Source organism: Felis catus, chromosome F1, assembly GCF_018350175.1.
Source record: "Felis catus isolate Fca126 chromosome F1, F.catus_Fca126_mat1.0, whole genome shotgun sequence".
NCBI lineage: Eukaryota > Metazoa > Chordata > Mammalia > Carnivora > Felidae > Felis > Felis catus.
The window spans coordinates 4,428,994-4,454,300 of NC_058384.1; the positions used below are offsets into that span (position 1 = coordinate 4,428,994).

At 51.5% G+C, this 25,307-nt stretch overlaps 1 protein-coding gene across 4 annotated transcripts in view; it reads right to left on the reverse strand.

Moving 5' to 3' along the window:
• Nucleotides 1-25,307, reverse strand: part of KIF26B (kinesin family member 26B) — a 477,608-nt gene that overhangs the window by 73,090 nt on the left and 379,211 nt on the right. For all 4 annotated transcript variants that reach the window (XM_023247495.2, XM_045048974.1, XM_045048975.1 and 1 more), the window contains 4 exons: nucleotides 20,251-20,457; nucleotides 15,047-15,140; nucleotides 13,798-14,060; nucleotides 10,265-10,448 (listed from right to left, as the gene is read on the reverse strand). In XM_023247495.2, the coding sequence (XP_023103263.2) occupies nucleotides 10,265-10,448; nucleotides 13,798-14,060; nucleotides 15,047-15,140; nucleotides 20,251-20,457 (748 nt within the window). The remainder of the gene's footprint in view (nucleotides 1-10,264; nucleotides 10,449-13,797; nucleotides 14,061-15,046; nucleotides 15,141-20,250; nucleotides 20,458-25,307) is intronic.

Genomic DNA, 25,307 nt, shown 5'->3' on the forward strand with positions numbered 1-25,307 from the left:
TGCCCCTCCATTCTCACCATTTCTATTCAATGTCGTGCTGGGAGTTGTAGCCTGTAACGTCAAGAAAACAGAGAAAGGGTCTAGATTGGAAAGCAAGAAGTCAAATTGTCTTTATTTGCAGATTACATGATCATCTGTGTAGAAAGTCTAACGGGATCCACAAAAAAGCAACTCGAACTGATAGAGTTTAGCCAAGTTGCAGGATACAAGATCAACAGACAAAAGTCAACTTTGTTTCTACATAGTCTACTAGAGACTAAAACTGTAAAATCTCACTTACGATGGGATAAAAGTATGAAATACTTATGCATAAAATGGACAAAGGGAAGATCTGTACGCTGAAAACCACAGAACATTGCTGAGAGTAATGAATGAAGACCTAATAAGCTGTGTTCATGAATCAGAAGACTCAGTATTGTTAAGAAGTTATTCTCTAGAAATGGATCTATAGATTCAGTGTGATCCCAATCAAAATCCCAACAGGCGTTTTTGGTACAAGGTGATTCTACAGAGTCAATTTAGGAGCTGACTCTAAAATGTATATGGAGAGGCAAAGGACCTAGAATAGCCAAACAACTTTTTTTAAATGTCTATTTGTTTCTGAGAGAGATAAAGAGACAGAGTGTGAACAGGGGAGGGGAAGAGAGAGAGGGAGACACAGAATCGGAAGCAGGCTCCAGGCTCCGAGCTGTCAGCACAGAGCCTGACGCGGGGCTCAAATTCACAAGCGGTGAGATCATGACCTGAGCCAAAGTTGGGCACTTAACTGACTGAGCCACCCAGGCGCCCCTGGCCAAAACAACTTTTAAGAATAAATACAAAATTGGAAGGCTAATAGTGCAGTATCTGATTTCAAGACTTATTATAAAGCCACCATAAATCAAGACACTGTGGTATTGGTATAAAGATAGATGAACAGATCAATGGAACAGTACGTAGAGAGTCCCAAAACAGATCCACACAAATATGGACAAATAATTTCTAACAAAGGTAATTTAGTAGGGAAAAAGCAGTTTTTATAACAAATGGTACTGGAAATTTATACACACACACACACACACACACACACACACACACACACTGCACCATATTAACAAACTAAAAAAAAAACAAAAAACCCTACATGATTCACTCAGTAGATGCAGGAAAAACGTTTAACAAAATTCAACATCCATCCCTGATAACAGTTCTGAGCAAATTATAAATAGAAGGCAGTATCTTTAGTTTGATAAAGAGTTTCTGAGCAAATCTACTGCTAACATCATACTTAATGGTAAAAGATCAAATGTCTTCTAAGATCAGGAACAAGATAAGAATGTCCACTCTATTTCTTAAAAAATGTTTTAATGTTTGAGGGAGATATATATATATATATATATATATATATATATATATATATACACACACACATTTATATTTATATTTATATTTATATTTATATTTATATTTATATTTATATTTATATTTATATATGCATGTCTTTTACCGGTATGATGTTAGCAGGTTTTTCAGAAACATTTTTATTAAAATGAAGATACTGCCTTCTATGAGTATGTACATACACACACACACGCACATATTTGCAAAAAAACCCTTTAATCCATACATTGCACAATTTTATTAAAAAAAATGAATCTAAGGCCTAAACACAAAATGTAAAATTATAAAACTTCTAGAAAAAAGCATAATATGAAACCTTCCTGGTCTTGGGTTAGGCAAAGATTTCTTAGATACAATACCAAAAACATGATTTATAAGAGAACACACAGAGAAGCTGGACCTTCATTCACCAAAACTATTTCTGCTCTTCCAAATACATGGTCAAGAGAATGAAAAAGTAAGCCACAGACTGGTAGAAAATATTTGAAAAATGTGTATCTGATAAAGGCCTTGTATCCAGATCATATTAAACACTCTCAAAACTTAATTATAAGACAAAAACGATTTCAAAGCGGGCACAAGACATTTCATCAAAGAACATGTACGAGTGCCAAATGGGCCCATGAAAAGATGCCAAGCACCGCTGGTCATTAGCGAAATGCAGACTAAGAAAGGTGAGATACTACTGTATGCCTATTATATAAATAGGCTAAAATTAAAAAGACTGACCACCCTAAGGGTGGGTGAGGATCTGGAGGAGTTGGTGGGGATATAAAATGGTACAATCACTTCGGGAAACACTTCGGCAACTCCTTAAAAAAAGGATAGGTACATCTACCATATGGTCCAGCCATTCCATTCTAGGGATTTCCCTACAAGAAAAGGACACATGTGCCCATACCAAGATCTGCACAAAAGTGTCCCCAGTACTTTGATCTGTAGTAGCCCCAAACGTGAACCAGCACTCATGGCCATCAGCAGGGGACTATGCGGACAATGGACTGCTACTTAGGAAAAAGAATAAAGGCACTACTCATACATGTGATAAAGTGACTGAGTTTCAAAACAATTACGCTACGTGAAAGACACCGCTCAAGAGACTGCAGACTGTGAGATAGGATTTCATGGGTATAAAACTCTAGGAAATGCAGGGCAAAGGGTAAGAGCTGAAGTCACTCTGTGGTTGCCTGAGCGTGGGGAGGCGGAAGGAGAGACGCTGGACGGGGTGATTGCAAAGGGTCCCAAGGAACCTCTTGAGGGTGAGGGATATGTTCATTGTCTTGACTGTACTGCTGGTTTCCTGGGTCTATACATATGACGCAGCTGACCAAGTGTGTGCCTGTTCCTGTATTACAAGCGTATCTCATTAAAGCTGTTTCGTTATGTTTTGAATAAAGGAAACGTGCCGCGATCGTACGGTCAGCGGTGCAGCCAGGATTCACACCTTCAAGACCTGGGCCCTGCATCGTGCTGGCCTCAGTAGAAGTATAGTAGAAGTGACGGGCTCCCTTTTTGCCCCGGCCCCCTCTCCCTCGGCACATCACCCCAGCTTCTGGATCATCTCCTTTTCCTCCCCTCATTCCCCAGGCAGCAGCAGACTCTGGTGCCTCAGGCCACCTTGCAGGGTGGGTCCTGGTGGACATGTGACGGGCATGTGGCCCGTCTCTGGGGGGCCACACATCTGTAGGCAGAGCCTACATGAGTGCAGATCTGGAGGGCGAGCTGCTGATCGTGCTTTAGGCTGAAAACATTGAAGGAACCACGGTCCTAACCCCAACCTGCCCTCTACCGTGCCTCACCCTCAATTTCCACATCTCGGACTCAGAGAAGCAGGTGATGAGTGTTTACAGAAAGCGCAGCATTTCAATTCAGCCACGTCAGTGACTTGGGCAGGTCTGTGGCCAAGAATGTTCACACAAAGGACACTCCATTTTCCTTACCTTCCGCTGTCCCCGGTAAAAACTCTGGCAAGGGAAGATGTACTATGTACTGTATTCAGGCAAGATTGGGTCACGGCAGCACAGGAGGAAAACAGTTATTTTTAAAGCAAACTATCATCTGTTTTGCAACCTAATTATATAGACTGGAGCAGCTCAGATGGTCCACGTGTGCCATAGATTAAAGGGCAAAGACGGACCAGTTTGGACTCTCAGACTCTAATAGTCCATTTGATGTAATGGAATAAAATGCATAATGTGCATGTAGTAAAATAGAGCACAGAGAACAAAAGGCACAGTTTAGACCGTGCTGAAGAAGAACCTTATAAAATACCTATAATTACACCTGCATGACTCAAAATGGAAGTCACATTCAGACAATGTCCGCTACACCCACTCAAATTCCGGGGGCCACGGAATTGTGGATTCCACACATGGTGCTGAATCTGGAAGGGTACGAGGTGAGCGGGCCCGGGCCATCTGCTATTGGCAAGCATGTACGTGACTACAGATGGCTGGCGAGAAAGCAGTTCCGTATCAATGAACGCTACCAGCAGGTAAGGAGCAGGTTCCTCATCGACTCGTCACATTTCTGGGGTCACAGCTGCAGGGGGGAAGGGACCATAACTCAGTCTGCCTTGAGTCACCTTTCATTCACACTCTCCTGTGTATGCGTTAAGTCTAGAGCTTGGCCAAACCAACATACCCACGTGCCGTAGTCTCCGCACAGGAAGCATTGCTACTTTCACCCCATTTCTGGGCCACTCTCCTAACTCACGTTCATCGAGCGACTCTCCTACTACCACTGAATTCCTACGACAATCCCGTAATGCAAGAATTGGCTCGGGTTTGTAGATGAGGGAAACGGGGTTCACAGATGTTGAATAAATTGCCCAACCTCTCCTAGAAAATTAATGCTGAATCTAAGAGGAAAAGCCAGAGCTAACCGTAAAGTATGTAGATGCTCTCTGAACTCACTTGTCTTTAACTCAGTGGTTCCCAAACTTTGCTGCACGTCAGAATCGCCTTGGAAAATCACTGAGGAGTAACCTAAAAAGATACAGATGCCTGGGCTCCCACTCGGGAGGCTTCCTAACTTCACTGGCCTGGAGTGTGCCCCAGACACTGGGATTCACTGCAAAGTCCCCCAGGTGACTCTCAGGTGCAGTGAAGTTTGGGAAGGGCTGCCTGGCCTCCCGGCCATCACCTATGAGGCACATCGCCTGATGCCCTTGGCACATGGGATGTGCGTGGCCAGTGCGGGCTGTTTTCTTGTCGGTCTGTGCTCCCTGAAAATGAGCTGTATACTTAACAGGTCAGCTGGGCTCCCTCCCGGACCTAATTATGCCACGTGTTACTGTAGATAAAAATGTAATCCTATCTTATGCAAACCAATAAAATATGACTGTGTAAAGGGAACTAGTGTTTCTTTAAAAACTGAACTCAATGCTTTGGGAAGATGTGATAAAAATGAGGTTTTTTTCTAAAGAGATGCCGAATTCGGTGGAAATGAGAAATTACAGAGTGGGGAAAAACTTAAGAATCTAGAAAAGGTCTAACACCAGCAGGCCGCACAAGTGTATTTTCAGTTCTTGGATCAGTTAGAAGAAACTTAACGTAAAAACCAGACCATTAACGTGGGCATGCTTTATGAAAGCCAGGACTTTGGCTGAAAATTCATCTCAAAGAGAAAGCCGTGGCCCTGTATCAGAACATCAATGAATAAATACACATGTGTATGTTTTAAGTGGAAATAAAAGGTTCATAGGAGGTGTTTTTTTGGAGATTGTTACATGCAAAAAAAAAGAAAAAGGTTCATGACGAGAATGTGTCATTTGACGGGTTTCTCCTTTTTGACTTTCTCAACGGACCATCTCCGGCCTGTGCTGCATGAGCGGACTTCTCTGAACTCATGCCATCTGCTTATGTGAAAGATAACTGGATGGCCCTTCTCTTCCAGAAAGATAGCTAAGCTAGGTAACAGAGACATGCATTGATTTTTCGAAAATACAGCACACGCTCCATTTGATTTAAACACATAGTGGACAGACTCCTGATAGACCCATCTTTTTCGGGGACAGCTCTCAATCATCAGGGCCTTAGGGTCTCCTTCCTAACATAGGAATTCCCACGGGGGTTCTCAGCCTCTCCCCCCCCCCCCCCCGCCCCTCACATCAGCTTGGCAAAGCAGGGGAAGGCTCCAGGACACATGGGGAATCAGCCCCATAAGCGTTCCAAAAACCCTTTCAAACGGGAATATTTGGGGCACCTGGGTGGCCCAGTGGGTTAAGCCTCCGACTCTTGGTTTGAGCTCAGGTCACGAGGTCACAGTTTGTGAGTTGGAGCCCTACACTGACAGTGCCGATGCTGCTTGGGATTCTCTTTCTCCTCTCTCTCTGTCCCTCCCCTGCTCGCGTGCTCTCTCTCAAAATAAATTAATTAATAGAAATGAGACAGGGAAATATTTAAGCTTAACCTAATGCTATGTGCAAAACAGGAATACATCAGCGTAGAATTTTCTATTGTGACTGGACACATCTAGAACATTTTCGTCCCCTTCCTTACACGTGCATACGTGTGTACATGCATGTGCGTATACAATCCATACAGGTAAGATTCCGGTGCATGTATGTGCATGGCGTGTCTAGTTCCTGCCGCAGAGACCTCTCTGAATGCGGCGTCTGAGCCTCTGATGGCCAGTTAACAGCCTCACGCTCTGCTCTTTGCTTCCCTGCAGGGTAACTAATTAATAAACTTCCCTTTAATTGAGTTCTGGCTGCCAGGTCCACAGGGATTATTACTTATCTATGATAAGTAAACAAAACCTTCCATTTTTAAACACCACTTCAAATCTCTCATTATATTTTAAACAGATACAAATTCGCACAAGTCAAGTGAGCCACGGGCTGGAAGCTGTGCGCGTTCGGGCGCAGATTCCGCTGCTCCCAGGAAGCTGGTGTCGTGGCAGGTAGGTGGCAGTCCGTGGACCGTCTCCCCTTCTCACCTACAGATACATTAAAAAGCCCCCCCCCCCCCCAGGAAGTCCGGGGAGCCATTAATGGCAGTTGCCTTTTCCTCTACCCTGGATGTATTATTTAAGAGCAATGTGCCTTCACAATGTATAAATACGAAGGTGAAGGGAATGTTAAATATTCTGCAAGTGCCCAGGACGCGCTGAGCGCTGGAGCATCGGTGGGTCGAGGGAACGTCCCAGCCCACGCTCCTGTGACGCTGCACTTTTAAGTTCTTACAGTTGAAGCAACTTAACTAACGGTTTATTTTCAAGATCCTTTCCCCCTTTCGGGTTCCAAATTAAGGGCAGAACCCCGCGCGCGCGCGCGCACACACACACACACACACACACACACACACACACACACAAAAGTGAAAAACCGGAAACCGCCCTTTTCAGCGTGGTTTCGAAACCCAGAAGGAGGAGACCACCCCACCTCCCGAGACCTTCCGCGCAGCGCCATTTGGAAGCAACTTGGCTGAAAATTCGGATCTTTTGTGAGTCAGTCTCTGCCGACGGTGCAAGAATCCGCTGCGGGCTCTGATTATTTCCGTTATTATTGACTTACAAGAATAAAACAGCTTAAAAGAAATAAAGCTTTAAAAAAAAGAAAGCTTAAAAAACAAAACATTTCTCAGACTCCCACGTTCGTGTTGCTTCGACACAATCCGGGAAAAACAGTGAGGGCAGGATTTAAAAGCCAGCCCCCCCCCCCCAAGACTGTTAGGGGGATAAACTTCTGTTATGAATTTTAAAGGTCTGGATCTTCTCATCCCTCTCCTAATCCCTTGTTTCCTTCTTTGAGAAATTTTTCTAAATGGAAGTGCTGGCCATGTCACGAGCCCTTCGCTGAGAATCAGTCCCCACCCCCACCCCCTTATGACCCTGGCTGGTTTCCGGAGAGACTGGGGCTGCTGCTGGTCTGTCTCCAGGGGCACCCAGTGCCCAGCACGTGGGGCCAGTGTCTCCAGACTCCCAGGCAGGAGCCAGCACAGCGAGCAGCCGGGGCTGACAGAGCCTTGCTGCCTCGTGGAACCACAACCCCAGGACGGGGTGGATGGTGAGATCTCAGGCCAGGGGGCAGGAGGAGGGGCAGGGGCAAGTCTCCAGGCTCAGCTGAAACTAAAGGCGAGGGCAGCCAGAAATATAAGCAAACGAGTGATACAGCACCACGGATGAATCTCAGCTGCGTTCTGCTAAATCAAAGATGCCAGACACAAAAAGCCGCATGGGGATCACGTGATTCCATTTATGTGCTGTTCTGGGTAAAGGCAACACTAAAAGGAGAAACACGGATCAGTGGTTGTCAGGGGCGAGAGGTGGGGGGAGGGACTGTCCAGAAAGGGCAAAGAGAGAGCTTTCTGTGCTGGCGGCTTTGTTCTGTCTCTGACGGTCGTGTGCTTACGCAACCGTACTGATTTGCCAAAACGCCTCTAACAACACACAAGAGGGGCAAGTTTTACCGAATGTAAATCAGACTTCTTTAAACCTGAAGTAAAATAACAGCTGGGGGCGCCCGGGCGGCTCAGTCGGTTGAGCGTCCGACTCTTGGTTTCGGCTCAGGTCATGATCTCACAGTTCGTGGGACTGAGCCCCGCATCGGGCTCTGTGCTGACAGCAGGGAGCCTGCCTGGGATTCTCTCTCTCCCTCTCTCTCTGCCCCTTCCCCCCTCACGTGTGCACACACACACCCTCTATCTCTCTCAAAATAAGTAAATAAACGCTAAAAAAATTAACAACAATTAAGGAGGAACAGCCATGGCAGAAGACTGAGCCAGCAGAAGCGTGGAGATTAGGGAATGATAGAGCTTCCACTGGGGGCGGGGAGAGAAGTCCTCAAGACCCATCTCCAGGCTACTGGTTTCCATGTCTTGGGCAAGAAGACTTGTGGAGGACTCGGGAAGCCCTTCCACGGATCCCAGTTGGATGCCTTAACTCCAGGCTCCACCGAGAATCAGGTTTGTTGATGGTCTCTGTGTTAGTCGATTAGCTTCACAGTTTCCACGCACTGGGGTTCATCTCCTACTCGGGGCTCTTGTTTGTTTTCCGGGCACCCAGGTCCTTGGGGCAATCATTCAGAGGGCACAGGGGGACCAGCTGCCCGCGCTTCGAAAGCCCTCAGACGTGGCCATGGAGAGGCTTTGAAGCTGCTGCTCGGCCAGCCTAGTGGCTCACACTGCCTTGCAAAGTGCAGTGAGGTCCACGGACCCCGGGGCCCACGGTCCAAGAGCCCGTCTGAGATACTCCCCAGTGTGTGGAGCATGCACGACCTGGCAGGCAAAGGGGAGAACGCGGCACCAAGGTCAGTGCTGGCTTCGAATATGTAGTCCCCAGAGGGGACTGGGCTCCTGGCAGTGACGCTCCCCACAGGGCAGGGCCTGGGCCCCAGGCTTAGAAGAACGTCACTGACCGGCATCACCCAAGGGACGGAGGCAGCCAGAATCTGGTTCGTTCTAAAAAAGTCTGGTTTCGGGGCGCCCGGGTGGCGCGGTCGGTCGGGCGTCCGACTTCAGCCAGGTCACGATCTCGCGGTCCGGGAGTTCGAGCCCCGCGTCTGGCTCTGGGCTGACGGCTCGGAGCCTGGAGCCTGTTTCCGATTCTGTGTCTCCCTCTCTCTCTGCCCCTCCCCCGTTCATGCTCTGTCTCTCTCTGTCCCCCCAAAAATAAATAAACGTTGAAAAAAAAAATTTTTAAACGGGAGTAATCGTAGGGGCGCCTGGGTGGCGCAGTCGGTCGGGCGTCCGACTTCAGCCAGGTCACGATCTCGCGGTCCGGGAGTTCGAGCCCGCGTCGGGCTCTGGGCTGATGGCTCAGAGCCTGGAGCTTGTTTCCGATTCCGTGTCTCCCTCTCTCTCTGCCCCTCCCCCGTTCATGCTCTGTCTCTCTCTGTCCCCCCAAAAATAAATAAACGTTGAAAAAAAAAATTTTTAAACGGGAGTAATCGTAGGGGCGCCTGGGTGGCGCAGTCGGTTGAGCGTCCGACTTCAGCCAGGTCACGATCTCGCGGTCCGGGAGTTCGAGCCCCGCGTCGGGCTCTGGGCTGACGGCTCGGAGCCTGGAGCCTGTTTCCGATTCTGTGTCTCCCTCTCTCTCTCTGCCCCTCCCCCGTTCATGCTCTGTCTCTCTCTGTCCCAAAAAAATAAATAAACGTTGAAAAAAAAATTTTTTATACGGGAGTAATCGTAGGGGCGCCTGGGTGGCGCGGTCGGTCGGGCGTCCGACTTCAGCCAGGTCACGATCTCGCGGTCCGTGAGTTCGAGCCCCGCGTCGGGCTCTGGGCTGACGGCTCGGAGCCTGGAGCCTGTTTCCGATTCTGTGTCTCCCTCTCTCTCTCTGCCCCTCCCCCGTTCATGCTCTGTCTCTCTCTGTCCCAAAAATAAATTAAAAAAAAGTTGAAAAAAAATTTAAAAAAATAAAAAAAAAAAAAGTCTGGTTTCTAGATTATTTTAAAAGCACGCCTTTGTTTCTTCCAGCTCCACAGAGGGGACTCAAGCTAATGATTAATAACATATCATCAGGGTGCCTGGCGCATAAATATCGGGCTTTCATGAAAAGCACCTGTACAGGTTGCGAACAAAAAGATAGTACGAAACGGCTGTTTTTCCGCTTCAAGTTCTCGCTCACCTTCCCCTGGCAGTAGTCACATTTGTAAACGACCTTCGCCCCCGGACAGCTCAAAAGTGAACCGCAGTCCAGACTCGACGTTTGTCTGGAGCTCCAGGTGAGCAAACCCCATACCGGTGGAATCGTACCCCGCTTAAGAAAAAAGGGTCAGGGGGCGCCCGGCTGGCTCAGTTGGCAGAGCACGCGGCTCTCAGTCTCAGGGGTGTGCGTCCGAGCCCCACGTTGGGCGCGTCGCCCACTTTAGAAACAAAAAGGGTCACGGTGGCCCTCGACGGCGGGTCCCTTGCCGGGTGGAGATGGGGCCACTTACTTCCCCCTTTCCCGCTCTTCTCCATGCGGTACTGGTAGATGTGCAGCGTGAAGAGCATGTGCGAGTTGCGGTGGCCTTCTTCGTCACAGTCCTGCTGGCTGCCGCGGCGGGAGGCGATGGCAGCGTCCAGGAAGAAGGCGGCCTTCTCCGCCGTGGGTGCCCGCAGCTCACTCTGGTTCTGCAGCTGAAAGACACAAGCCGAGAGCTGAGGCCCCAGCCGGAGGAGGGCCGGCGTGCCGCCCACACCTGGCTCTCTGTTCTGCGGAAAAGCCGCGTGCCTCTCGAAGGCCGAGGGTCCTTCCGGAACAACGGCCTGTACTCACCTGCAATTCCCAACCAATCCATTTCGGGAAGTCCGTAATGAGCCCACGTATGGCACGGAACGCAGGTTCACAATTTAAGTAATAGCAGGTGTGAATAGCAAATGGTCGTATCCGAGTGAACGGCAGGGAGCAGGGGGCCCAGCCTGATCTCTGCAGAGGATAGTAAACTCCCCCCCGCCCCGCCCTGCCCCCGCCTCAGCTACCCACCCACCCAAGAACACACGAGGGACGTGATCTCAGGATCTTTGCATCCTGATCTCTAAGATTAGAACGTTTGGGGGCCCCTGGGTGGCTCAGTCAGTTAAGCGTCCAACTTCGGCTCAGGTCACGATCTCACGGTCTGTGGGTTTGAGCCCCGCGTCGGGCTCTGTGATGACAGCTCAGAGCCCGGTAAAGCCTGCCTCGGATTCTGTGTCTCCTTCTCTCTCTCTCTGCCCCTCACCCCCTCACACTCGGTCTCTCAAAAATAAGAAAATAAACACTAAAAAAATTAAAAAAAAAGATGCATGAAAACACCCAACATACTTGACTGTCTCATCTCTACTGTTTAATTTATCTTTAATCCCTAAATTCATGCTCATGGTACTTATTAACTAAGAAAGCATCATGGGCCACGTGTCCTAATCCTATGAGATCCCTTGGAAATCAGAGTAAACCTTAATGAGAACGATAGTATCAGAATTTGACTAGCATCCCTTTTTGGCGGGGGGGGGGGGGGGCGGAGAAAAGGAAACATCTCGTTAATTCAAAGAAATGGTTTGCGGTATGTGCCTTGGGGTTGGTACACATTCTGACACTTTCCTATCCCGACTCTGACTGCATTTGTAATTCCGAACTCTGAGGGCTGATCTTGGCACCTGGGACCTTCAAAATCCCCGAACTTCAAAGAGAGACTCTGGGGTGTTTGAGGTCACCGTTTGAATGATTATGGCAGGAAAAAAAGGTAAAGGGTTTTTTGAGATTTTTCGACACGAAGAGTTAAAATGAAGAGGCTGTTGATCTCTTCTTAGCCCTCAGTTAACCGGGTCCTTCACCCAAGTGGGGGCTTCACGGGCAGAGTTATTACAAAAGGGAACAGAGGCCACAGCATATTTGAGCATCCAGGTAATTCTTGGAGAGGCAACAGCAGGCGAAGTGACTCTGATTTCTGTCACAGGTGCTGTGATGCTTCAGAAGAGTGGTTCTCAAAGTGAAGTGTGGTCTCTGGACCAGCAGCATCGGCGTCATGTGGGAACTTGCTAGAAATGCATGTTTTGGGGAATCTATCCCAGGCCTACTGAATCGGAAATTCTAGAGGGGGAGCCCGGCACCCTGTGTTCACAAGTCCTCCAGGTGACTGAGAAAGACTACAGTTTGAGGACCGCTGGATTAGGCTTTGAATGACCAAGCGGTTTGGATTCTGATTAGATTCCACATCCAAGTGGTATCTGATGCCTCTATTAAAACTACCAACGGTAGGGGCGCCTGGGTGGCTCAGTCGGTTAAGCGTCCGACTTCAGCTCAGGTCACGATCTCGCGGTCCGAGAGTTCGAGCCCCACATCAGGCTCTGGGCTGATGGCTCAGAGCCTGGAGCCTGCTTCCCATTCTGTGTCCCCCCCCTCTCTCAGCCCCTCCCCTGTTCATGCTCTGTCTCTCTCTGTCTCAAAGATAAATAAACGTAAAAAAAAAATTTTTTTTAAACTACCAACAGCCAATCGTAGTCAGACATGGTACCCACCCTTAGTGGGAGAACTAACTGGGCAGTCACAGATGACCAAGGAGAGCCATCTAAGAGGGCTTCCTGGAAGAAGTGACATCTGAAGGATAGGGACTTTGTCAGATGAAGAGCCAGAGGGGAGGCTGTGCAGAGGGGAGAGGGACGATGGCTGGTGTCTGAGTGCCCTCCAACTGAAAGTGTGCTCAATCACTGGGAAGCTCGTTACCAATTCACAAGCAGGGGCCCCATCCCAGACGGATTCAACCAGAACCTACATTTTCACAAGATCCCCTGTGATTCATACGCACAGTGAAGTTTGAGGGGCGCTGCCTTTTTTAAGGGACCTGAATGTAACTTAAGAGGAGTGGTAAGAGGGGCGCCTGGGTGGCTCAGTCGGTTGAGCGTCCGACTTCGGCTCAGGTCATGATCTCACGGTTCGTGGGTTCGAGCCCGGCATTGGGCTCTGTGCTGACAGCTGGGAGCCTGGAGCCTGCTTCAGATTCTGTGTCTCCCTCTCTCTCTGCCCCTCCCCCACCTGCACACACACACACACACACACACACACACACACACACTCCCTCTCTCTCTCTCTCTCTCTCTCTCTCTCTCTCTCTCAGAAATACATAATAAAACATTTTTAAAAATTAAAAAAAAGAGGCGTGGCAAGAGATGATGCTGGAAAGGTAGGCAGGGGTCATGTAGGACCTCACAAATCATGAGGAGGTTTGCAATGGGGGATTCATAACAGAAATGGAAGGATCTGAGGTGCTTTGAGCCGGGGGAGAACACGGCCAGGTGTGAACAGATGGGTGCAACTTGGAGGGAACCTCGCCCGAGAAAACAATCCCACCGGGGATGAGGCAGGCACTCATCAAAATGAACACTGATCAGAAAAAAACTAGGAAATAAAGCCTTCTGGAGATTGGAAGGGCAGATTCTTCTGGATATGAACCAGACGCACTCCACCTGCTGTCAGCCGGCAAGCGTGAGACGCACAGAACAGGCACCACCTCCCGCGAAGGTGGACTGGAGCCTCTCTTGGCTTCCACGGTTCCAGCAATTATTTCATGGTTCTAATTAGAAAGTGGTTATTAGCGTTTCCTACGGCACTACTAACCCAGCTGTAAACCAGTGCCAGAAACACAGTTTATAGAGCCGTAAACAGCGCCAGTAATGGCTGGAGCTATTTGTGCAGAGCAGTAAGTATTTCGGCTTGTTGGTACACAAAAGAAAGACCGTACTTTCTTTTTTTTTTTCTTGAGAGGGGGCGTAAAGAAAGTGAATTCAACTTGCCCCCGAGGGCTCCGATAATTGTGGTTGCTGCTCACCGTCAGTTAGATCCAAGGTACAAATATTTAGCCAGCTGCAGGCCGTAAAGTCCCCGTCCACCTGTAGGTAAACATTCACGAGCCTCCCCCGTGTACGTGTGGAGTGGGTCACAGGGGAGCCTCCCCAGCGAGGAGCCACTCTGGACCCCTCCCCCTCCCCCCCACTGAGCGCCAGAGCCAATCACCTGCGTGCCGCAGATGGGGTCCTCGCACAGGTACACGCCCGGGGACTGGCCGTCCTGCAGGCTGCCCGTGGCCACCTCAGACAGCAGGTCCTTCAGGTTCTCCTCTTTGCCCCACACTTCCACGGCTGAGATCCGCACCGAGAAGCGGGCTCCCGTCTTTTCCTTGCGTTCGTTTATCAGCTTGAAGAGCCAGGAGATAGCACAGGGGATGATGCCAAGGTTCTGCATGGAGTCGTCCTTTCCGATCATGGTGTAGGATTTCCCTGGGGGGGGGGCGAGGCAAGGCAGGAACACGGCTTGAGTGTCCCCCTCCACAGGGGAGGTGGGGGGAGGGAAGGAAGGAGAGGAAGAGGCAAGGGAAGCGGTAAGCCTTTCCCGGTACTACGCGCTAAATGGCTGTAATAAAGAACGTGAGCGCCCAGACAGGATGAAGTCACGGCTCCCCTCGAGGAGGATCCCACACCATCCGGTCGCTGCACTGTCTCACACGCGGTGGGAAGGCAGACATCTTTCAACGCTATGACGGCCCTTTTTATCACCACCCCACAGATTAACTGCACATACTTACACTTTATATCCTTCCTCAAGTTCAATGCTGTGTCTCTTTTTATAGCATGAGCAAATTCTATTAAGCTCTGGGTTGCTGCTTTGATCAGAGATCAAGAGGACAGAAGTGAGGTGAAATGAGTTTTCTGTCCCGGCCTAGAACCGGCCTCCCTCCCTGCAAAGGGGTGCTTTGGGAGCACCCCAAATTACTGACTTGGAAAGTGAGGCCTGCCGAGCCGAGGGACACAGGCCAGGAGCACCCTAAGGGGGTCCAATCATCCAACCCCCTGGCCGGGTGCTCCCCTGGCCCCCTGACCCCCTTGTCCTTTCTCGCTCCGGCACAGGCCAGAGGCTGGGAGGCAAGGTCGGCTGTCAGGTGCTCCCCAGATAGGTCCTGACACGGTTCTGGGCTTTCCCCGGAGGGCTCCATCCACCGCCCCGAACCCAAGAGCCCCTGCTCCGCGCGGGTCCCTCCTCCTGCTGGCTCTCTGGGCCAAGTGGGAAGAACCCCACCCCGTTTCCTAGGTGACTGGGTCTCCACTCGGGACGGGCATTGCATTTTTGCAGCAGGAACCGTTACTGGAGACTCTTCAGTCCAGGCGACCGCCTTCCATCTGCCGACGCAGACCCCGGGACCCGCGCTGGAGCACGGGCTGTGTGATTCGGAACACAAACAGCAGAGACAAGCACGGCTCTCACTGACCCAGCTTGGCGTGGCCGAAGCAGAAGACGCAGCCGTCCGCCCCGTTGACCACAGACTGGATCACCTCCGCCACGGTTGCAGCACACACCTCGGCCTGGCGGACACAAGACGGGACACGTGCAGTGAGTGGACCGTGAGCAACGGCGGGGAGAGCCCGCCGCCCCGGGGCTCCGGTCCCACGGCCGGGGCGCTACGGACGGGTCAGGCCGTAAAGGAGTTCCTGGGCCGCTCGAAACTGTCCGGTGCCTCTGCCTCTCGCAAGCTCGAGCCTCACCTACACCACCCGCAAACCACCCTTCTGCTGACTTGCAGCCCGTTCCAGCGGCCGCCTCCGCAGGCCAGGCAGCAACACGCTGGGACGAGAGCACAGCCCAGGGCGTTTTCATGGACCTCGTGGCCTTCCTGATCTGCCCTTCTGGGCTGCTGGACAAGGCATTTAGACTTTCCACTGGCCCTCCGCTAACTGGATCCTTCCTTCACACACACACACACACACACACACACACACACACACACACACACACACAGCATAGAATTGGACCAAGCTTGTTAGTGGGAAAAAGATGACATACCATTTCAAGAAAATGACCTTGGGAAACGTTGCATTTCTCACAGAAGCAGGGGCCTGGTGATCTACATCGACTCTCTCTCCCAACCTCCCTCCTTGTTCTTGAGCCACGTCCCCTTCTCTTCAAAACCAGCCCTTTCTTTGTCTCTGGGCAGATACAATGTACAGCGTCAAAGGCCCCTCGTCAGCGTGTTACAATGGATGCTCTTCAGCCCGCTGTGTCTCGTCTGCCACATGACTCTCAAGTCCTCGGAGGGGGCCAGGCTTCTGAGAACTTTCGGTATTTCCCCATTAACACCCAATAAGCTACCGCTCCTCAAACGACAAGAACTCAGTACATTTTGTGGCCTGACTTGGGACATCTGGGAACTCTCTGGGTAGCATCTGAGGCTTCCAGGAGGACAAAACAGTGCACTGTGTGCTGTCCCCTTCCTGCCAGAGTCCGAACTTAGGGATGCACTCAGAGGCGTGAAACACCCGGGCTCTGCGGTCGGCGGGGCAGCGTGCCTCCCGGTGGGAATCCAGTTTTCAGCTCCAGGCTGCATGAGTACAACGGGCGTGAATACTTGGAAATCGATTTTCTCTCCCAAACCCAAACTGAAAAACCATACTCCACCCCCACCCCGCTGTCTGCTCTGGTGGTGCCTCAACAACTCTGCCGGGGGCTCCTCCTGGACTTAGGGGGAGGGCGGGCAGGACAAGGCTGCCATGGGGACCATAGGATCTATCACACCCCCAGGACCTAGGCAGCGAGAGGGTGGCTCGAAGCCCTGAGACTGAGGCAGAATATTCTTTTTAATGTTTATTTATTTATTTAAGGTGTGTGTGGGGGGGGAGAGCATGCACGCAAGCAGGGGAGGGGCAGGGAAAGATCGAGAGAGAGACTCTAAGCAGGCTCCTTGCTGTCAGCACAGAGCCCGACCCAGGGCTTGAACTCACGAACCGTTGAGATGAGGACCTGAGCCAAAGTCGGAGGCCAGTCCACTGAGCCCCCAGGCGCCCCGAGCAGTAGAATCTGGAACTCCCCATGGGCACCTCTGCAGAGGGGGGAGAAGTTCTTGCTGCATGAACTCTGCCTCCTTTGGACATGAAGTGAGGAGGGGGGCCAGGGGGCTCACAGCCCCACCTGGAGCCAGCCACCAAATAGACGAGGGCGGCAGGGAGAGAGCTGGTTGTGTGTGGACCAGAATCATCTGTGCAAAGGCCAGTGGCCACAGGAGACACGGGAGTGGCCTCACGGGGCTCCCCTTGCTGAATTCCTGCAGTTCCAGTGGTCAATGGCCTGTCCATCTCATATTGTTAGTGGTTGACAGTGGCCCCTGGGGGCCCCCTGCTGCCTTCCGTCTGGGGGGCCCAGAGAGGCAGGGAGCCTTCCCTAGCACAGACGCAGGCAGCGGGAAGCCTCCACTTACCCACATGCTGGAGTCCTCCCCACCGCCCTTCCTGCGAGGGACTGAATGTGTGCCCCCAAAACTGCTATGTTCAAACCTGACGTCCAGGGGCAGCTGTGGGGCTCAGTCGGTTAAGTGTCCAACTCTTGATTTCAGCTCTGGTCATGTTCTCACGGTTTGTGGTTTCAAGCCCTGCATCAGGCTCTGCGCTGACAGTGTGGAGCCTGCTTGGGATTGTCTCTTGGTCTCTGTCTCTGTCTCTATCTCTGTCCCTCGCTGCTTTGCTTGCTCTCTTTCAAAATAAATGAATCAACATTAAAAAACAAGAAACCTAACATCCACTGTGATGGTATTTGGAAATAAGCCTTTGTGTGTGTGTGGGGGGGGGGCGGTGAGTAGGTCATGAGGGTGGAACCCTCATGAACGAGATCAACCTTCTTGGGGAAGATGCCCCAGAGAGCTCCCTCACCCTGTTCAGCGGGAAGACAGCTGTGAATTGGGAAGGATTTGGTCTTGGACTTTCCAGCCTCCAAAACTATGGGAAAGAAATTTCTGTAGTTTATAAGCCCGCCAGTCTGTGCTGTTTTGTTACAGCAGCCCAAACGGACTAAGACACATTCCCACAGCCAGACCCAGTGGAGGTCTGCCCCGGAGGAGGCAGCTGATGACTGCCAAGGCCACCATGGGTCCTAGGGAGGGTCCACCAGGGCAGTGAGGAGCAAGGACTGTTCCAAGCATTGCTTAGCTGATGTCCCGAGAGACTGAGAGAAAGCCAAGTTCATCACCGCCTGGGACCTCCCTGGTGGCTGCAGCTCATGAGCCCACTGAGGACCTGAGAGCAGAAGCCACCGCGTTCACTTTCCTGCTTTCCTGCCTCGGAGGCTCAAAGGGTGCTCACCTCTCGGGCGCTGAGGCTGACCATGACTGTCATCAGTGATGACACGACAGTCAGAGACAGCTCACAGTTATCGAATCCTCGCCACGCTCCGGCTCTATTTCGAGCATCTCGTATGTATCGGCTCAATGAATCACATTGATTTGGGTCTGTCTTCAGCTTACAGATGAGGAGGCTGAGGCCCAGAGAGGTGCAGTGACCCGCCCAAGGACACACTGCTAGTAAACAGCGAATAAAATGGCGGGAGGTCAGAGATGCAGGACAGAGAGATTACGGGGAGGAGAGCAGGAAGCGAGGTCTGCTCAGGGAAGGGACTACGAATGAGAGGCCGCATCTTTGAGCCTCAGTTTCCTTGCACAGGATGTGAACATGGCAAAACTTCCCTCTTTCACAGCACAGACTCCGAGAAGAGTCCAGTGGGTTAATGTACATGAAACTTCCCGAAAACCACAAATTGAATAGAGAAATGCAATGCATTATATTATTGGCGGATTTAGCAAAAGAGAAGCTTCCGGAAGCGAGTGTGACAGTCGCGTGGAGCCCCGTGTGAAATGTAAGCAAACGTGAGCAATTAAAAATGGCTCTTTTCGGGAATAAATCTAAAACTCATTAGCAGCCCGCACTTCATTTAGGGTTTGCTTTGGAATTTCTGCAACTTGGGGAGAACCGCTTCAGAAAAGTTTTAACTGTGTTAGTTACATTACGTGCAGGCCATTTATTAGACACGATGTCAGGTTTAGATTAGCGAGCTGGGTGGTACCACACACACACACACACACACACACGCGCGCGCGCACACAAAAGTCAGAGAGAAACTATGGAACTTCTTTGTATTCTGTCTCTTCGTGGTGAAACTCTTTGGGGAAACCATGTGCCCAGCTTGTTAACGAATGGAGCCTGTAACACGCACTGTGTGTCTGTGGTATGATTCCGGGGCCCGTGTGAGTATCCTCTTTTCTACACTCGGATGCAGCGTCGGAAACAAACAGGAGCTGCGAGCACCCTTGTCCTCAGGCTCCGCTGCAGGCATTGGCCACCCCGAAGCACCCTGTTTTGTACGAATCCTGGGAAGGGCCAGCCGGAAACGCATCCGAAGATGCAGCCGTCTGATGCCAGGACGCAGGCGAGGCAGGTCACCGCACACCTGTAACCTGGGTGACGCGTCTACCGGAAGATTCAGCCGTGCCGATTCACTGCAGATGAACTGCACCAGATGGTGTGACTGAATCTTCCAGTGGACATCTGTTCTTACTGGGATTGGCTCCAGGAGCTCCGGTCCAGGAATCTTGGCACTCTGGGCCCCCAAGGAGCCTCCAAATTATACTCGGAGCAGAACGGCCATAACTCTCCACACTCCCTGTGTGTGTGTGTGTGTGTGTGTGTGTGTGTGTGTGTGTGTACGCGCCCCTTGCAGGGTGACTTTGCAGTGCCACCACTCAAGAGGCGGGGTCTCTTCCCACCCCTCAGATCTGAGCCAACCGAACGCGGCAGAAGCCAAGCCTTGTCAATGCCAAGACTAGCCTCGGGAGGCGTGTGTACTTGGATCATTCCACCGCCGTGAGCGCAAGCCCCGGAGAGCCTGCTGCTTGAGGAGAAACAACGCGGATTCTACACCAGCCTAAAGCCAGGCAGCCCCCAAACATGGGATAGACACGTAAGTGCGCCAAGCTAGAAATGGAAGAACGCTCGGCTGGACCATAGATTAACAAGGAATAATAAATGCTCGTTGGTTTAAGCCCCTGAGTTGTAACGCATCACCAGCTAACTAATAGGACGGCTGTCCCTCGCCTCTCTCCTTCCCCTCTACTCCACCTCACTGATTCAGGCCGCAGGACTGCATGTGAGCCTCAGTTTCCCTGCCTGCCACACCAATGCCTCACTAGGACTTGCCCCCCACAGGGCCCTAGAACTCTGCCTGATTCAAACCCAACTCCTCGACACACCCAGGAGCCCAGGCAGGAGTGGTGTTCTTAACGGACCCCACGCATCACCATCTTCACGCTGTTGTTCCTAAAATTTCTGCTTCTGCCTTCCAGTCCCTGCTTCTGTAAGCCATCCGCGGACTGGCGCCCTCCTCCGCCCTCCTCCTTCTCCCCAAGGATGTGTTGTGTTGAAATCCTGGCACGATGATGCCACCCGAGGCCTGACACCGATAATTCAACGGGACCGAACTATTCAACGGAGCTCCCACGGGTTTCCAAAAGTTGTACAGCCGGAAGAACTGACACATCAGAACACTCCGGAAGACACCCTCCCAGCTCACAGGTCCTGGTGGACGGGGAAGGCTTCTTGGAACCAATCAACACTGCCTGAGCCTGTGGCTGGGGACGGTGGGAGGGGCCACACCCACCTGAGAAGCATCTTGAGGAAACACGGCATCGAAGGCAAACATCTTAGGGGGAACTTGGTTGCCTCTCTTCTGGAAGACGTTTTGACTTCCGCAGGTCAGGGGGTCATACAGGGTGATCTGCTTCTTCCGTGGGTCCACCTTTAAGAATGAGCTGGATTCGGAGGTGTCGCGGGCCAACGTGGAACAGATGCGAAGCATGACTTTCACCTGCAGGAAACAAAGGCGGGAAATGACGTGCAGTGACGTCGTTGGATACTTTATGATGGGGCACCCTCTATGCACTCTGGGGACACGAGCATCCACCGCGGCAGGGAACCTTCTCATGATGACACGGGTTAACGACATAACCTGGAAATAATAACGACATAACAGGAAAACTGACCTGTTTGTAACTACCAGGTGGCATGTTTTGCTACGTCCGTTACTTTCTTACAGAAACGGCACATCGTGTTCTTTATCTTCTTATTAATATAAACTGAAAATTAACTGTATGCTGGTGGGCCAGTCACACAGGCGAACAGGCAATCTGATGGCCGAGGTTTGGGGGCTGGCATAATTCCCTGGAAGAGGACTCCTCACAGATCGATAAACCACAGACATAAACGTTAGCTCCATAATTTACTCCTCGCCTCCGCTCATCAGGACTCTCGGAGACAAAAACCCACAGTTATTAGTGTCATCATGAAAGGCTTGTGAAATGGCCTGTTTTTAATGGCCAGCATTTGAAATGTGTTCCAAGGAGCAACGGTGAAAAAAGATTCGTTCGAAACGTGTTATTTGGGATCCCATTAAGTGAGTGCACAGGAGCTGTCATTTCAGGGAAGGAAAGCGCGTCTCGGTGGGAACCAGGTGCGGGTCCCTTTAACCCGCCTCCTGAGGAATTGACCACGGACCAGACACGACCGCCAGCCCGCTCCACCCCCACGGCCTAGCGGAGCACTCATGGAAATAAACCGCCTGCCCCCCGAGCCCTAAGGTGAGCCGAAGTCAAGCTGCAGCCACACACACAGCTCTGGAGGCTCAAGTCCTGGGGAACGGAAGGTGTTTGCGCCCTTATCAGCCTCTGCTTCTGTGTTGCTAGTTCAGTCCAAATGTGGCAGTGAGCACCTGCTATATTCCAGCACTGGGCTAGGCTCCCAAGACACAAAGGCTGGTGATACACAGGGTAACAGACAGAGAGAGACAGATGATTTTTTTTCTTTTTTTTTTTTAATTTTTTTTAACGTTTATTCATTTTTTGATAGAGAGAGACAGAGCATGAGTGGGGGAGGGGCAGAGAGAGGAGGAGACACAGAATCCGAAGCAGGCTCCAGGCTCAGAGCTGTCACGGCACAGAGCCGGACGCGGGGCTCGAACCCACGGACCGTGAGATCGTGACCTGAGCTGAAGTCAGACGCCTAACCGACTGAGCCACCCAGGCGCCCCCAGATGATTTTTATAATACCACGTGGCGAACCCTGCAGCTCTGTAGAGGGTTCTTTTAAACCTCATCTCTGTGTCTTGCCTTCCTCATCGGATCAGTTGTCAGGTCTGATGAAATGTCAGTCAGGCAGTTTCGCAGAGAGGGGTTTATACATTTTTAAATAAAAGATTTCCAACATGCAGAAATGCTCCGAGAATAATCTTCGTTGTGCATAATGGAGCGAGGGCACCCTCCTGTTTATCTTCTCCCTGTCTGTTGAGACACGGGAACTGGCCTGCAATGTACAAGGTTGACGGGCAGGGGCCTCGTCGGTTGCCCTGGCTGTGTCCCAGCGGTGCTGGTTCCCATCCCTTCAGAACAGCACTCAGGGTGGATCTGGAGGCCGGGTGTCACAGTGGAAGGAACCCATGGCTGGGGTGAGGCTCTCGGGGTTTAAATCCTGGTTCTCCTGCTGGGGGGGGGTGTCATATAAGGATTCCTGCCATTTCCTGGGGGTCTATTGTGTGCTAGGGCTGTGCTGTCACCCAAAGGACATTATTGAGTCTGACAAGCCAATGCATAGGTACCCTTGTCCAGATGAGACAACTAGTGCTCCAGAACTTGCCCCAAAGCTCTGAAAATGTTCGTGGTAAGGCTGGGCTCTGATCCCACCTCTGTCCTGACACCAAAGCTCATACTTTTTACATCATGACAAGTACTGCCTCCCGTATGTGGTCCAGCCTCTTGGAGCCTCAGTGTTCTCACCTGTGTGATAGGGACAACGAGGCCTCTCTCAGGGGACCATGGGAAGAATGAAAGAAATTGACCTGCAGAGTAACCAGCGCAGGGTGGGTGCGTGATTCCTGTTTCTCTCCCTCTTCCTCCTTCCCCCATACTCGCCTCCCTCTGAACTGTGACATCCTAGCATTCTCTGATCACCGTGTTAGCGGTAAGGTTTTAGAACTTCTCGCCCCGGACGCCGGGTCCCGTGAATCACAAACGGGATGCCACGGGGGATCCCTGCAGACAGCGCTACGGATTACGCACTGGTCCTCGCAGGCTCCTACGAGGAAAACACCGTCACCGTGTGTGTGACAGCAAGCAGCACATTGGTCTACGTTCCGTTCTGGGAATTCTCTCGTTCACCGCGAACGTCTCCGTGCTGATTTCAGCCCCGCTCGTGCGGGTAGATCTGCCCCAGTCACACAGCAGGTGTGCCGAGGGCACATATTCAGACGGCAACTTTTGGTAGTGTCTGGGGCCTCCGGGCTTTCCGTAAGCCAAGCCCCTAGCCCGGCCTCTGAGCGCTACAAGTCAGAGAGGATGCAAATGCCAGGCAGCACTGATGGAGTCACATGGCCCAATGCTTCTCGATTTCACCATTTCACATGCAATTTCTGGGTAACCAGAGGTGCTGAATGTAAAGTATGAGCTAAGCCAGGCAAGGGCCCGCACGGAGACGTGGGAGAGTAGGGGCTGAATTAGCGAGTCATTTGTCCGGGGGTGGGGGGTGGGGGGTGCTCCTGCATCGTAATGAAGTTCCGAGCCTGCCCTCCAATTTCTGCAGACAGGCTGACGGGGCTGGCCGCCGGTCTGGCCCAGGAGACGCGCAGTCCTTTCAAGACCCACTGAACTCTGGGTGGGGGTGGGGAAATGCCATTCTTTTCCTTCGCAGTTCATTTAAATAAATGGATATTTTTTTTTCTCCCCTAAAAGGAAGGAAATTGGGTTTTTCTGCTTGACTTCCTTTGTGCCAGTTCTTCCCTCATTCCAGCACTTGGCGTTCGGCTTAATCCTCTGTAATTAAAGCGCTTTGAAGATACCACTTGTGATCAAGACGGTCCCCCGGACTTGCCACAAGCTTTCATTTTTGTTGCAGATGCTGGTGGGTTCCCGGGGGCACCTGCTTCAGCCCTTCCTGTCCCTGCTGCCCCGGGGCACAGAGAGGGTCCCTGCCGTCGTGAACACCCACAGCTGTCTCCCAGCTCTTAGGGCAGGGGGGACGGTCCCTGCTTTCAGTCGCAGAGGCAGGACTGGCAAAATGAGATCCAGAAAACCAGGGCGCGGTCGGAGTGGACACATTCCAACGACAGGAGGTTGGCATTTCCTCGACCAACAGCCATCCTCAGTGGTCAAGAACCCTCTTTTGCCTCATCTATCTAATGGCTCGGTGGCCGGTGGGGCCGGCTGCAGCTCTGGGCGTCTTGCTCATCAACCACGGCAGCCCCCGCTCCCTGGACGGCCCGAGACACTCCAGGAGGATTTGCGAGAGACTCATCGACAGAGGCAGAACCTCGCTCCTGGGCTGTGTGGACGCTCCATCACGGTGTGGCCACCACACGGGGGCTCCTGAGGGGTGGTCCCCGCGGGCGCTCACTGTTGCCGCCACACGTGATCATGTGCACAGATGTTCGTGTCCATCTCTAGTCACGGAGAAGAGAACCCGGTGTGGACGTAGGGGGCTCCTCACTGCCCCTCTCTCTACCCAGAAGCTTCCCAGCTGGAGGTTTGCATCAGACTCTAAGGAAGGCTCTGGCCAGCGGGACCTTTGGAAGGCTCGCTCAGCAACAGAGAAGACCACGGATGGTGGTGAGGTTGGTGGGGGTGGGGAGAGACCACCCGTCACCGTTCTCATGTGCCAGCTTTGTTTACAGTCCTTTGTGGGGCCCCGCAATGAAGGCCCTCAACAGACACACAGGAGACAGTGACTGGCCCCTGGACCGTGTCGCGACTACGGGAAATGCTCAGTGCACCTGTGTCACCAAGGATACGTCGTTTCCCCTACAAGGCCAGAGGCTTCAGAGTCAATTAAGTGCTGACACCTTGCACGTCTTTTTACACTTTTATATTTTGAATCTCCTTACATTGATGTCCATGCTCACACTCTTTAAAAAAGTTTATTTCTTTTTGAGAGAGAGAGAGAGAGACAGAGAGAGAGAGAGAGAGAGAATCCCAAGCAGGCCCTGTGCCATCAGTACAGAGCCAGACATGGGGCTCAATCCCACGAACCGTGAGATCATGACCTGAGCCAAAATTCAGAGTCAGACGCTTAACCGACTGAGCCACCCAGGTGCCCTCCAGTCCACAACTTTTTAAGAATCAGGTCAGTAGAAATGAATCAAATGAAGTCAGATCAACCTCACAAGAAATGCCATTTGGGCATCATTTTTGTCCTGATCGCAGAGTATTAGAGTTGTCTTTGAGCCTTCCAGATCTGTTCTTTGTTTTTTTAATTAAAAAAAAATTTCAATGTTTACTTATTTTTAAGAGAGAGAGAGAGAGAGAGAGAGAGAGAGAGCGAGCGCAGAGGCAGAGAGAGAGGGAGACACAGAATCCGAAGCAGGTTCCAGGCTCTGAGCTGTCAGCACAGAGCCTGATGTGGGGCTTGAAACTCATGGACCATGAGATCATGACCTGAGCTGAAGTTGGATGCTTAACCGACTGAGCCACCCAGGCACCCCTAAATTTTTTTTTATTTATTATTTTGTATAGAGTGAGCGGGGAAGGAGCAGAGAGAGGGAGGGAGAGAGAGAGAGGATCTGAAGCAGGCTCTGTGCTGACACCAGAGAGCCCGACTGAGCCACCCAGGTGCCCCCAGATCTATTCCTAAGTTCCTAAAACATGTCTGGGAAGGGTTCAAGGCAAACCAGAGCCC